Source organism: Ylistrum balloti, unplaced genomic scaffold, assembly GCF_031769215.1.
Source record: "Ylistrum balloti isolate Yb309-2 unplaced genomic scaffold, AGI_CSIRO_Ybal_v1 Utg370020, whole genome shotgun sequence".
NCBI lineage: Eukaryota > Metazoa > Mollusca > Bivalvia > Pectinida > Pectinidae > Ylistrum > Ylistrum balloti.
The window spans coordinates 369,983-384,869 of NW_026782088.1; the positions used below are offsets into that span (position 1 = coordinate 369,983).

Genomic DNA, 14,887 nt, shown 5'->3' on the forward strand with positions numbered 1-14,887 from the left:
TGGGGGAGCGCTCTCGGAATGGGATGTGATGGGACATTGGGAGGGCTCTCTCGGAGTGGGATGTGATGGGACATTGGGAGGGCGCTCTCGCAATGGGATGTGATGGGACATTGAGAGAGCGCTCTCGGATTGGTATGTGATGGGACATTGAGAGGGATCTCTCGGAATGGGATCTGAAGGGACATTGGGAGGGCGCTCTCGGAATGGGATGTGATGGAAAATTGAGAGGGCGCTCTCGGAATGGTATGTGATGGGACATTGAGAGGGCGCTCTCGGAATGGGATCTGATGGGACATTGGGAGGGCGCTCTCGGAGTGGGATGTGATGGAATATTTTGAGAATGCAGCCGGGATGGAGTGTGAAATAAAATGAGACCGCGTTGGGGCCAGTATGTGATAAAACCGTGGAAGGGTATGTATGGGCCGTGATGGTTCACATTATTGTGATAAAATCATTCTAAACATATTGCAACTGTAGTCATTTGAAATGCACTTTTTGTTCCATAAAAAATGGGAGTTGCCTCCCCTTACCTAATGGATGGCTATAATGTAATGCAAAAAGTCTGCATTGTATTCTTCATTTGGAAATGACATACATAGGCATAGCTTGTTATCTGATCATATTAGAGTATGAAAAGTTAATAAAACCTTATGAGAACAAAGTGTGTTGGAGTATGAGGATAATGCGATGGGGACAGTGGATGTAAATAAAAGATGAGGTGATTATCGTAATATGGTCGTGGATTCATGGAGGGTGGGTCGAGTTAGGGACTGGATTGGGTGTGGCCTCTCGAGGAGAGAATGAACCGGTATCATATCTATATTATATCATATGGTCATGGTTCGCTAATAACATAACATAACTATTGTTTATACAATGCTGTACAGTCAAAAATATAATTATCACACAAATCATGTACGGACCTATCCTATTCAGGCAATCATTCCGTCCGTCCGATTTCATATCCTCGTTACCTACACCGCGAAGTACCAGATATATGACCCTCTGTGTTATAACTCGAACCCGTCCTCTAACACGAAACCTTAATACCGCCTCCCCCGGTCTTATGTAGGATGTTATGGGATCAAACAACCAGTTAATTAAGTCTAGAATGTATTTTTATCTTTCCGGATTTTCCTCTTATAGACTAATAAGGCGACATAGAAAACTACTTGTCCGCCAACACACTATTGTTAATGACGTGTCAACATCTACTTCCGTAATAATGAAACGACAAATGCTTGTTTTAAAAAAGACACAAACAACAACGAGAAACGTTCTTCACATAAGTTAACCGATATGGAGATCATGAAAGCGTCACAGTTTGTTCAAAGCGAATACTTTTTATCGAATAAGCTTGTCAGTATCTGGAAGGATGGTGGACACAAGGGGTTGACTTGCTTCAGTAATAACGGTAGGCAACATGATCGTGTAGCGATGATTACGGTAAGTGACCAGATGATGGATACTGGTAATGACGGTGGTGTGGGTGATACTGTAACGGTAATTACACTTGACCAGGTGACGGATACTGGTAATCACGGTGGTGAAGGTGATACTGTAATGGTATTTACATGTGACAAAGTGATGGATACTGGTAATTACGGTGGTATGGGTGATACTGTAACGGTAATTACATGTGTCCAGGTGACGGATACTGGTAATCACGGTGGTGTGGGTGATACTGTAACGATGATTACACTTGACCAGGTGACGTATACTGGTAATTACGGTGGTGTGGGTGATACTGTGACGGTAATTACATGTGGCAATTACACTTGACCTGGTGACGGATACTGGTAATCACGGTGGTGTGGGTGATACTGTAACGGTAATTACATGTGGTAATTACACTTGACCTGGTGACGGATACTGGTAATTACAGTGGTGAAGGTGATACTGTAACGGTTGTTACACGTGACTAGGCGACGGATACTGGTAATGACGGTGGTGTTGGTGATACTGTAACGGTAATTACATGTGACATGGTGATGGATACTGGCAATTACGGTGGTGTGGGTGATACTGTAACGGTAATTACATGTGGTAATTACACTTGACCTGGTGACGGATGCTGGTAATTACGATGGTATGGGAGATACCGTAACGGTAATTACATGTGTCCAGGTGACGGATACTGGTAATTACGGCGGATACTGGTAATACTGTAACAGTAATTACAAGTGACTAGGTGACGGATACTGGTAATCACGGTGGTGAAGGTGATACTGTAACGGTATTTACATGTGACAAAGTGATGGATACTGGTAATTACGGTGGTGTGGGTGATACTGTGACGGTAATTACATGTGGTAATTACACTTGACCTGGTGACGGATGCTGGTAATCATGGTGGTGTGGGTGATACTGTAACGGTAATTACATGTGTCCAGGTGACAGATACTGGTAATCACGGTGGTGTGGGTGATGCTGTAACGATAATTACACTTGACCAGGTGACGGATACTGGTAATTACGGTGGTGTGGGTGATACTGTGACGGTAATAACATGTGGTAATTACACTTGACCTGGTGACGGATACTGGTAATTACGATGGTGTGGGTGATACTGTAACGGTTGTTACACGTGACTAGGTGACGGATACTGGTAATTACGTTGGTGTAGGTGATGATGTTGTCACGCACACCTGTATGTTTACCTGTGCATTGTTATTGAGTTGGTCACGTGAGCGGGTATGCGAGTGTGAGCGGAACAGTGGACATTGACTGTCCAGGTGACCAGCACGCCTTTGTTCTGTTTTCGTCACCTGTTTGCCGATTTTATGGCGTGAGTGACTTTGTTTAGTCGTGGAAATGAAGCCCAGACATCTGACTGGGGTAAGTATTCTGTCTTTCTTTCGTAATATGCTGTTTTATGTGGTTGTTTATTGCCATATTTACGATGTCCTTCTTATAGGTCAAGCTATCTATTGTCGGTGCGTGTTCGTTCATGCGTAGCTTTCAGTGTTTACGATGCATGTTTATTTTCTAGGATTTAACGTTGAATTAGGCTGGATACATTTGAAAATTGTTATTGTACATCTAGAGTGGCTATTTTGTCAGTTATTTAGTCGTTGTAAAACCGTAAAGTACACGTAGAAATGTGGTTACGTTCGTGTTAAAAAAAGTATGGAAGCCGTGAGTGGAAGTCGTGTGCGCATGAACCGTTGTGAGAGCGTCACGGTATAAATTCTATAGAAGGCCGTTAGCGTCGTGTATGTTTCGCGTAACGATATGGTTGTTTTGTTGAATTTTGATATTGTGTATTTTATCACGCACCGTAGAATTGTAAAATGTAGTCGTGTATTCCCATTGTATTACACAAACAAATAATAGAGTATTGATTATAAATAATGTTAATTTACTGGTTAGTTGTAAGAAACTTTGTGAGTTATATGTAATTGTAGTCATGGGTGGAAGGATGAACGTTTAGTGGTCTTTTGTTTTTGTTTTAAGCTTCACATGATGGGTAAATCACCATAGAGCCTACAGAAGGTCAGCACCGCTGGAGCGCCAGGTCTTCGCCGTGCAGTAACGGGACCGACCAACGTTACATTTCAGTCACTCAGGATCTAGGTCAACTGCAAAGAAGGATTGTCTCCAGGGACAGGCTGTCATGTAGCGACTCGGCTGTAATATATAAGCTAGTCACCGCCCTATCAGTGAGGGAGTTTCAGGATACGGTTGCTTTGTCAGCAATTCGTCTTGGTGTTGGGAACTGAGCGAGTCGTTCCTTTACAACTCGGACTTTGTCAGTCCACGGAAGCTGTTTTGCGTGCACCCTCCGTGTGCACTATTCGACACATTGGAGATGTTGATTGTGAGACCACCTTGTACCTTGTCTGTGAAGAGACTGTAGCCATCTTTACTGTTAAAGTGTATGAATGGAGAGTGATTGTGAGTGTGACTGGGTGTCTGTAGTTTTCATGTTTTCTATGTTAATAAATTTGTGTATATGTTCATTTGTTGCATTCTTGTGTTGATTTCCTGATATACTGCACAGAGGCCCGTCCCACGTTACAAAATTGGTGGCAGCGGTGGGATGACCGACGTTAAGTGTTCTGGAAAGAAACACAGGAGATAGTTTAGGATAGATTGCTTGACATTTCTCGCGTTGCTTCTTCTCCGTCTTTGCTGTATTTTCGTTTTACCATGGATCCGGTAGCTGTGAGAGAGCCTTGAAGGTAAGTAGGTTGCTAATCCGGACGGACGTCATTTGCATGTCAAGAACAAACAAGGATAGTGGTTGTAATTTTGCTTAGTTAAGAGTTGTATTTTACAGTTTATTCTTGTTATTTTCTATTTCAAAGTAATATTATTTGCCATCATGTCTCAGCTCCGTGAACTCATCGCAACGGGAAAGGATTTGGGGTATGAAGGTACCAAGTTGCAGGAGTTTATACGAGAGGAGCAGGCGAAAGAAAGAGAGGAACGTGAGCAGGAGAGACAGGATCGCCAAGCGAGGAGAGAGGCCGAGTTTGCTTTGAAGATGGAAGAAGAGAAGACAGCTATGCTCGCTGAGCAAGCCAAGATAGAAGCAGAGAGAGAAGCCAGAGCGAGGCGTGAAGTAGACAACAAGTTGAAGCTGATCGCGGAAGAGGCTAGAATAGAAGCAGAAAGAGAGGCTAGAGCTGAAGAGAGAGCACGAAGGGAGCATGAACGCAAGATGGAACTCTTTCAAGCTGGAATGGGTACTCTAGAAGAGTCGTCCTTTTCTACTCCTAGAGATTTGCCTGTGCATAGAGGTCCTAAGTTACCAGCTTTTGATGAAAGCAAAGACAACATGGACGCTTACATACAGCGATTTGAAAGATATGCTTCAGCGCAACAATGGAAGAGAGAAGACTGGGGAGCGAACTTGAGCGCATTGTTGAAAGGAAAGGCATTAGATGTATTTTCACGATTACCAGTTCAGCAGTCGCTGGACTTTGATGAACTCAAGACGGCACTCCTAAAAAGGTTTGAAATGACGGATGAGGGGTTTCGGAAAAGTTTTAGGACTTCAAGACCGGAAGGAGGTGAAACATTTACACAGTTTGCCATCCGACTTCATAATTATCTGGAGAGATGGATAGAGTTAACAAAGACTGAAAAGTCATTCAACGGGCTCAAGGATTTGATTCTTCGGGACCAACTTCTCCATTGCTGTAATCAGGACCTGTCGTTATTCCTGAAGGAGAGAGTTCCGACATCAATTGACGAGATGGCTAGACTTGCCGATCAGTTTGTCGCAGCACGAGGAACTCGAGCCAACTTGGTGTCTTTCAAAGGTCATGGACAGAAAGGGGGAGGAAACAAGACATCATCTGTCTCAGCATCTGGAAACTCTTCTTCTGAAACTCCATCGGTGAAGAAACCATCTGGTAGTTACAGAGATAAAGAGTGTTTCTTCTGTAAGAAGATGGGTCATATAGAGAGAGATTGCCGTAAGAAGAAAGCTGGTGAGAATAGAGTTGCCTCTATATCCCGGGCGCAAGGAAGTCATTTTGACAGAAAGAGGATACCTCAGGGCACGGTGAAATCCAAAGACACCGAAGAGTTAGAACAGAACGGAAGCACCACGAAGACTTTGAGTGCCCCTTGTAATTTGAAGTTATCAGGTACAGATGCCATGCCGGTGGTATTTGGGCGTGTAGAAGGAAAGCTTGCCACTGTTCTGAGAGATTCTGGATGTGATGGAATAGGAGTCAAGAGGAGTCTCGTGGAACCTCAGCGGATCACTGGGAGGACAAAGTCTTATTACTTGGCAGATGGAACGCTCATCAAATGTCCCCTGGTAAATCTTGAAGTGGACACACCCTACTTCAAAGGACACACGGAAGCATTTGTTTTGGACTCACCCATTTATGACCTGATTGTTGGAAACGTAAAGGAAGCACGCCCTGTTGGTCAGCCGGATGAGAACTGGAAGATGGTAGGGGCCGTGCAAGCTGTTGAGACGAGGGCACAGGTGAAGAAGAAGCGGTGGGCGTATAGAGCTCTTCATGTACCAGAGAGTATTGAAGACATTGGTAGTGTTCAGGAACTTAAGGAGGAACAACAGAAAGATGTGACCTTGGAGAAATTCAGAAAACTGGCTTCGAAGGCAGAACCTTACATTCGAGATGATGGCGGAAGGTCAACTGTGTTCTACCATAAAGATCTGCTTTATCGGGAGTTTCAAAGCCCTAAGGTGGCGAATGGAAGGGTCTTCAGACAGCTAATACTGCCAGAGAAGTACCGTCACACCGTCATGAGACTTGCACATGAGTCGATTATGTCCGGGCATTTAGCAGCAAAGCGTACGACGAGCCGAGTACTCTCCGAGTTCTTCTGGCCGGGAATCCAGGGAGATTTGACTCGTTTCTGTCGCTCTTGTGACGTGTGTCAGCGCACTTTTCCAAAAGGGCGAGTACCAAAGGCACCATTGGGAAGCATGCCGTTAATAGACACCCCATTTAAAAGGATAGCAGTCGACCTTGTGGGACCTCTTGAGCCAGCCACTGATCGAGGAAACAAGTATATTTTGACTATTGTTGACTACGCCACCAGGTATCCGGAGGCGGTCGCATTAAAAGGCATAGAGACTGAGAGAGTTGCCGAGGCACTAGTGGAGGTATTTAGTCGTGTTGGAGTACCTACCGAAATGTTGACAGACCAAGGAGCTCAATTCACCTCCAATTTGATGAAGGAAGTCAGTCGGTTACTATCAATCCGTCAACTCACAACAACGCCGTACCATCCTCAGTGTAATGGCCTCGTAGAGAGGTTCAATGGAACCTTAAAACGGATGTTGAGGAGGATGAGCACAGAAAGACCTAAGGATTGGGATCGATATCTCAACGCTCTCCTTTTTGCATACAGAGAAGTACCGCAAGAAAGTCTAGGGTTTTCGCCATTCGAAATGTTGTATGGGAGAGCTGTGCGAGGCCCCATGATGATTCTTAAAGAGCTACTGACAAAGGAGATGCCAGACGACGACATTAAGACCACATATCAGTACGTCATTGATTTGAAGGAGAGGATGGAAGATACATGTCAGATCGCCTTGGAGCACCTGAAAGAAGCCAAGGTAATGCAGAGAAAACATTTCAATAGAAGAGCTAAGGCTAGAGAATTGAAACCCGGAGATAAAGTGCTGGTCCTTCTACCAACTAAGGCTAACAAGCTCCTCATGCAATGGAAAGGGCCGTTCGAAGTCTTGGAGAAAGTGGGACAGTTCGATTATCGAATCAACCAGCAGGGAAAAGAGAAGACTTTCCACATAAACCTATTGAAGAAGTACTTGGAGCCCCTCAGCATCATTACGGAGGAGATAGGCGGAGTTTTGTCCTGTGTGATGAATACGGTTGTGTCAGAGGAGGATGTTGATGATGAAATGGAGTTTCCGTGCGAACTCGAAACGGTTCCAATTGACAACAGAACGGAGAACATAGAACACGTTGAAATTTCGTCTGATTTGACTGAAGTACGTACGGCTGAAGTCAAGAAGCTGATGACTGATTTTCAGGACGTTCTTACGGATCTTCCGGGAAGGACAAACTTAGCGGAACATGTAATACATACATCCACCAAGGATCCTGTGCATGTCAAGCCATATCAGTTACCGTACAACACCAAGGAAGTCATCGGAGAAGAGGTGAAGAAGATGCTTGAAATGGGCGTCATTGAGCCGTCTACATCACCATACTCTGCACCTGTCGTGCTGATCAAGAAAAAGGATGGGACAAACCGTTTTTGTATTGATTTTCGAAGATTGAATCGAGTCACCATATTCGACGCAGAGCCTATGCCAAACACCGAAGACATCTTCACAAGAGTCGCTGGAGCTAAATTTTTCTCTAAGCTAGATCTTAGCAAAGGCTATTGGCAAGTTCCCCTATCTTTGGAAGCGAAACAGATGACGGCATTCTCGACTCCCCAGGGACTTTTCCAGTTCAAGGTAATGCCTTTCGGGTTGATGAACGCCCCGGCAACGTTCAGCCGTTTGATGAGAAAGTTGTTGCATGGAATGGAACATGTTGATAACTTCATCGATGATATCCTCATCTATACTAGTACGTGGGAGGAACATTTGGAGGTGTTGCGGGAGCTTTTCAGACGTCTACGCAGGGCAGGACTTACTGCAAGACCAAGTAAATGTTCTATTGGTTTTGGCAGTCTACCTTGCTTGGGTCACATTGTTGGAGACGGAAGACTGCGTCTTGAGGAGTCAAAGATTTCTGCCATAGATAACGCACCGAGGCCAACAACGAAAAAACAGGTTCGTTCGTTCTTGGGACTGGCAGGTTTTTACAGGCGCTTCATCCCTAACTTTGCTGCTATTGCCGTTCCATTGACGGACTTGACAAAGAAAGGCAATCCTACCAAAGTCTTATGGGATATGAGTCACGAGAAGGCATATACAACCCTCAAAAGGTTGCTTACAACGAAACCAGTTTTGAAGTTACCCGACCTCGAGCAAGAGTTTATTCTACGCACTGATGCGTCAGATACAGCTTTGGGAGCTGTTCTGCTTCAAGAGGAAAACGGTCAAACGATGCCAGTGGCTTATGCAAGCAGGAAGCTTTTACCCAGGGAGAAGAATTACGCAATTGTTGAGAAAGAATGCTTAGCAATAGTGTGGGCGGTACAGAAATTTGAGCCCTACATCTACGGAAAGGAATTCGTACTTGAGACAGATCATCAGCCTCTCACTTATTTGCACCGGTCCAAGACCGCAAATGCCAGACTGATGCGTTGGGCACTTCTTCTGCAGCCATACAGACTCAGAATACGAGCCATAAAGGGCCAAGACAACGTTGGAGCAGATTTCCTCAGCAGGATCTAGGAACATACATTGTTCGTGATTTGGGCAGAAAGTGGTAACCACTTCCTAAGAAAAAGGGGGATGATGTCACGCACACCTGTATGTTTACCTGTGCATTGTTATTGAGTTGGTCACGTGAGCGGGTATGCGAGTGTGAGCGGAACAGTGGACATTGACTGTCCAGGTGACCAGCACGCCTTTGTTCTGTTTTCGTCACCTGTTTGCCGATTTTATGGCGTGAGTGACTTTGTTTAGTCGTGGAAATGAAGCCCAGACATCTGACTGGGGTAAGTATTCTGTCTTTCTTTCGTAATATGCTGTTTTATGTGGTTGTTTATTGCCATATTTACGATGTCCTTCTTATAGGTCAAGCTATCTATTGTCGGTGCGTGTTCGTTCATGCGTAGCTTTCAGTGTTTACGATGCATGTTTATTTTCTAGGATTTAACGTTGAATTAGGCTGGATACATTTGAAAATTGTTATTGTACATCTAGAGTGGCTATTTTGTCAGTTATTTAGTCGTTGTAAAACCGTAAAGTACACGTAGAAATGTGGTTACGTTCGTGTTAAAAAAAGTATGGAAGCCGTGAGTGGAAGTCGTGTGCGCATGAACCGTTGTGAGAGCGTCACGGTATAAATTCTATAGAAGGCCGTTAGCGTCGTGTATGTTTCGCGTAACGATATGGTTGTTTTGTTGAATTTTGATATTGTGTATTTTATCACGCACCGTAGAATTGTAAAATGTAGTCGTGTATTCCCATTGTATTACACAAACAAATAATAGAGTATTGATTATAAATAATGTTAATTTACTGGTTAGTTGTAAGAAACTTTGTGAGTTATATGTAATTGTAGTCATGGGTGGAAGGATGAACGTTTAGTGGTCTTTTGTTTTTGTTTTAAGCTTCACATGATGGGTAAATCACCATAGAGCCTACAGAAGGTCAGCACCGCTGGAGCGCCAGGTCTTCGCCGTGCAGTAACGGGACCGACCAACGTTACATTTCAGTCACTCAGGGTCTAGGTCAACTGCAAAGAAGGATTGTCTCCAGGGACAGGCTGTCATGTAGCGACTCGGCTGTAATATGTAAGCTAGTCACCGCCCTATCAGTGAGGGAGTTTCAGGATACGGTTGCTTTGTCAGCAATTCGTCTTGGTGTTGGGAACTGAGCGAGTCGTTCCTTTACAACTCGGACTTTGTCAGTCCACGGAAGCTGTTTTGCGTGCACCCTCCGTGTGCACTATTCGACACATTGGAGATGTTGATTGTGAGACCACCTTGTACCTTGTCTGTGAAGAGACTGTAGCCATCTTTACTGTTAAAGTGTATGAATGGAGAGTGATTGTGAGTGTGACTGGGTGTCTGTAGTTTTCATGTTTTCTATGTTAATAAATTTGTGTATATGTTCATTTGTTGCATTCTTGTGTTGATTTCCTGATATACTGCACAGAGGCCCGTCCCACGTTACAGATGTAACGGTAATTACACTTGACCAGGTGACGGATACTGGTAATTACGATGGTGTGGGTGATATTATAACGGTTGTTACACGTGACTAGGTGACGGATACTGGTAATGACGGTGGTGTTGGTGATACTGTAACGGTAATTACATGTGACAAGGTGATGGATACTGGCAATTACGGTGGTGTGGGTGATACTGTAACAGTAATTACATGTGGTAATTACACTTGACCTGGTGACGGATACTGGTAATTACGGTGGTGTTGGTGATACCGTAACGGTAATTACATGAGTCCAGGTGACGGATACTGGTAATTACGATGGTGTTGGTGATACTGTAACGGTAATTACACGTGACTAGGTGACGGATACTGGTAATTACGTTGATGTAGGTGATGATGTAACGGTAATTACACTTGACCTGGTGACGGATACTGGTAATTACGATGGTGTGGGTGATACCGTAACGGTAATTACATGTGTCCAGGTGACGGATACTGGTAATTACGATGGTGTTGGTGATACTGTAACGGTAATTACACGTGACTAGGTGACGGATACTGGTAATTACGTTGATGTAGGTGATGATGTAACGGTAATTACACTTGACCTGGTGACGGATACTGGTAATTACGATGGTGTGGGTGATACCGTAACGGTAATTACATGTGTCCAGGTGACGGATACTGGTAATTACGATGGTGTTGGTGATACTGTAACGGTAATTACACGTGACTAGGTGACGGATACTGGTAATTACGTTGATGTAGGTGATGATGTAACGGTAATTACACTTGACCTGGTGACGGATACTGGTAATTACGATGGTGTGGGTGATACCGTAACGGTAATTACATGTGTCCAGGTGACGGATACTGGTAATTACGATGGTGTTGGTGATACTGTAACGGTAATTACACGTGACTAGGTGACGGATACTGGTAATTACGTTGATGTAGGTGATGATGTAACGGTAATTACACTTGACCTGGTGACGGATTCTGGTAATTACGATGGTGTGGGTGATACCGTAACGGTAATTACATGTGTCCAGGTGACGGATACTGGTAATTACGATGGTGTTGGTGATACTGTAACGGTAATTACACGTGACTAGGTGACGGATACTGGTAATTACGTTGATGTAGGTGATGATGTAACGGTAATTACACTTGACCTGGTGACGGATTCTGGTAATTACGATGGTGTGGGTAATACCGTAACGGTAAATTACATGTGACCACGTGAGGTATAGCGGTAACTAAATGGTGACAAGGTTACGCGTATTGGTAACTACAGGTAAGTAGGTGCTGAGTAGCGGTAATTACAGGAGACCAGGTGATGTGTAGTGGTAATTCAACGGTGACCAAATGATGTGTAGAGGCTTTTACGGTTGGTTACAAGGTGATGTGTAGAGGTTATAACGGTTCGCTACCTGGTGATGTGTAGAGGATATTACGGTTGGTTACCAGGTGATGTGTAGAGGTTATAACGGTTGGTTACCAGGTTATGTGTAGAGGTTATAACGATTGGTTACCAGGTGATGTGTAGAGGTTATTACGGTTGGTTACCAGGTGATGTGTAGAGGATATTACGGTTGGTTACCAGGTGATGTGTAGAGGTTATAACGGTTGGTTACCAGGTTATGTGTAGAGGTTATAACGATTGGTTACCAGGTGATGTGTAGAGGTTATTACGGTTGGTTACTAGGTGATGTGTAGAGGTTATAACGGTTGGCTACCTGGTGATGTAGAGGTTATTACGGTTGGTTACCAGGTGATGTGTAAAGGTTATTACGGTTGGTTACCTGGTGATGTGTAGTGGTTATGAGGTTATAACGGTTGGCTACCTGGTGATGTGTAGAGATTATTACGGTTGGTTACCAGGTGATGTGCAGAGGTTATAACGGTGGGTTACCAGGTGATGTGTAGAGGTTATAACGGTTGGTTACCAGGTGATGTGTAGAGGTTACAACGGTTGGTTACCTGGTGATGTGTAGAGGTTATTACGGGTGGTTACCTGGTGATATGTAGAGGTTATTATGGTTGGTTACCAGGTGATGTGTAGAGGTTATTACGGTTGGTTACCAGGTAATGAGGAGAGGTTATAATGGTTGGTTACCAGGTGATGTGTAGAGGGTATTACTGTTGATTACCAGGTGATGTGTAGAGGTTATTACGGTTAGTTACCAGGTAATGAGGAGAGGTTATAACGGTTGGATACCAGGTGATTTGTAGAGGTAATTACGGTTGGTTACCTGGTGATATGTAGAGGTTATTATGGTTGGTTACCAGGTGATGTGTAGAAGTTTTAACGGTTGGTTACCAGGTGATGTGTAGAGGATATTACGGTTGGTTACCATGTAATGAGGAGAGGTTATAATGGTTGGTTACCAGGTGATGTGTAGAGGTTATTACGGTTGGTTACCAGGTGATGTGTAGAGGTTATAACGGTTGGTTACCAGGTGATGTGTAGAGGTTACAACGGTTGGTTACCTGGTGATGTGTAGAGGTTATTACGGTTGGTTACCAGGTGATGTGTAGAGGTTATTACGGTTGGTTACCAAGGTTGGTTACCAGGTTATGTGTAGAGGTTATTACGGTTGGTTACCAAGGTTGGTTACCAGGTTATGTGTAGAGGTTATTACGGTTGGTGTCCAGTTTTAGCGGTAATGATTGTATGTGATTACTAATGCTGTACCAATGAAAAGTTTATTTTGATTTTTAGGTTTGAATGTGTCATCTCTATTTGACAATGCAATAGGGACAAATATTATACAGGAAGTTTATGTCAGCTTACTTGTACTAATTTGAGTCCATTGTTACATGTTATAAGGCTGAGTTATGTATGTTCTATGAGAGGTCAGTTTACAGATATTTAGATATGTATAAGGAATCTTACACATTTTGCTAACTTTCCTCAGTGATTTTTACGGTGGTACATTTAGGACAAACGTATTATCTATTATACTAATTATCCCAAGCGCTCGGCAAATCATCTCTGTTTACTTTATTATAACTCTTACTCCAGCCTTGTTACGACGGTTCGTAATGAATGTACGTATACGTTGGTACCACCGTATGAAAGTAACAGCATGAGTTATCTATCTTCGTACACTGAGTTATCACACGCAGTCATCTATCCCGCACCTTCCACACACTGAGTTATCACACGCAGTCATCTATCCCGCACCTTCCACACACTGAGTTATCACACGCAGTCATCTATCCCGCACCTTCCACACACTGAGTTATCACACGCAGTCATCTATCCCGCACCTTCCACACACTGAGTTATCACACGCAGTCATCTATCCCGCACCTTCCACACACACACACTGAGCACCTTCCACACTCTGACATCACACGCAGTCATCTATCCCGCACCTTCCACACACTGAGTTATCACACGCAGTCATCTATCCCGCACCTTCCACACTCTGAGTTATCACACGCAGTCATCTATCCCGCACCTTCCACACTCTGAGTTATCACACGCAGTCATCTATCCCGCACCTTCCACACTCTGAGTTATCACACGCAGTCATCTATCCCGCACCTTCCACACTCTGAGTTATCACACGCAGTCATCTATCCCGCACCTTCCACACTTTGAGTTAATGTAACCTATTTTGACATCACCACTCTTTCGTTTCTATATTTCTGTTTTCGTTCCTTCTGATATTCCAATTGGTCCTTAACATTCTCTTCATGTCACTTCATGCGTCTCAAGTTTACTTATTCTTGACCTTCTCAAACCTCTTCACGGTGCCCTCTGTCAATCCTTCACCTTGCATTCTGACATTCCTACATCTTAACCTCCTCACACCTCCTTCACCTTGCTCACTAATATTCCTGTGTCTTGACCTTCGTATACCTCCTTCACCCCGCACTCTGACATTACTACATCTTGACCTCCTCACACCTCCTTCACCTCGCCCTCTGACATTCCTACATCTTGACCTCCTCACACCCCCTTCACCCCGCACTCTGACATTCCTGTGTCTTGACCTTCTCACATGCCCTTCACCACGCCCTCTTAATTTCCTGTGACTTAACCTTCTCCCATCTCCTTCACCTCGCACTCTGACATTCCTACATCTTGACCTTCTCCCATCTCCTTCACCTCGCCCTCTGACATTCCTACATCTTGACCTTCTCCCATCTCCTTCGCCTTGCATTCTGACATTCCTACATCTTGACCTTCTCACATGCCCTTCACCACGCCCTCTTACTTTCCTGTGACTTAACCTTCTCCCATCTCCTTCACCTCGCACTCTGACATTCCTACATCTTGACCTTCTCCCATCTCCTTCACCTCGCCCTCTGACATTCCTACATCTTGACCTTCTCCCATCTCCTTCACCTTGCATTCTGACATTCCTACATCTTGACCTTCTCACATCTCCTTCACCTCGCACTCTGACATTTCTACATCTTGACCTCCTCACATCTCCTTCACCTCGCCCTCTGACATTCCTACATCTTGACCTTCTCCCATCTCTTCACCTCGCACTCTGACATTCCTTCATCTTGACCTCCTCACTGATATTTCAATATCTTGATCTCCTCATCTCTATTCTCATGTTTCTCTCAACACATCCACGCTCTCTGACTTTCCTTGTGCAACTTCCA

At 44.2% G+C, this 14,887-nt stretch overlaps 2 protein-coding genes across 2 annotated transcripts; one reads left to right on the forward strand and one right to left on the reverse strand.

Annotated features, from left to right (window-relative positions):
* The first annotated feature begins 1,299 nt into the window (after window positions 1-1,299).
* Window positions 1,300-8,809, forward strand: LOC132548621 (uncharacterized). Its single transcript, XM_060212494.1, has 4 exons — window positions 1,300-1,755; window positions 3,697-3,897; window positions 4,337-4,476; window positions 4,621-8,809. The coding sequence occupies exons 1-4, from the start codon at window positions 1,300-1,302 to the stop codon at window positions 8,807-8,809; spliced, it is 4,986 nt and encodes a 1,661-aa protein (XP_060068477.1).
* Window positions 8,810-13,986: 5,177 nt separating this feature from the next.
* Window positions 13,987-14,625, reverse strand: LOC132548622 (uncharacterized). The gene has a single exon (XM_060212495.1). It carries the CDS (start codon window positions 14,623-14,625, stop codon window positions 13,987-13,989), a length of 639 nt encoding a protein of 212 aa, XP_060068478.1.
* Between the last annotated feature and the right edge of the window lie 262 nt (window positions 14,626-14,887).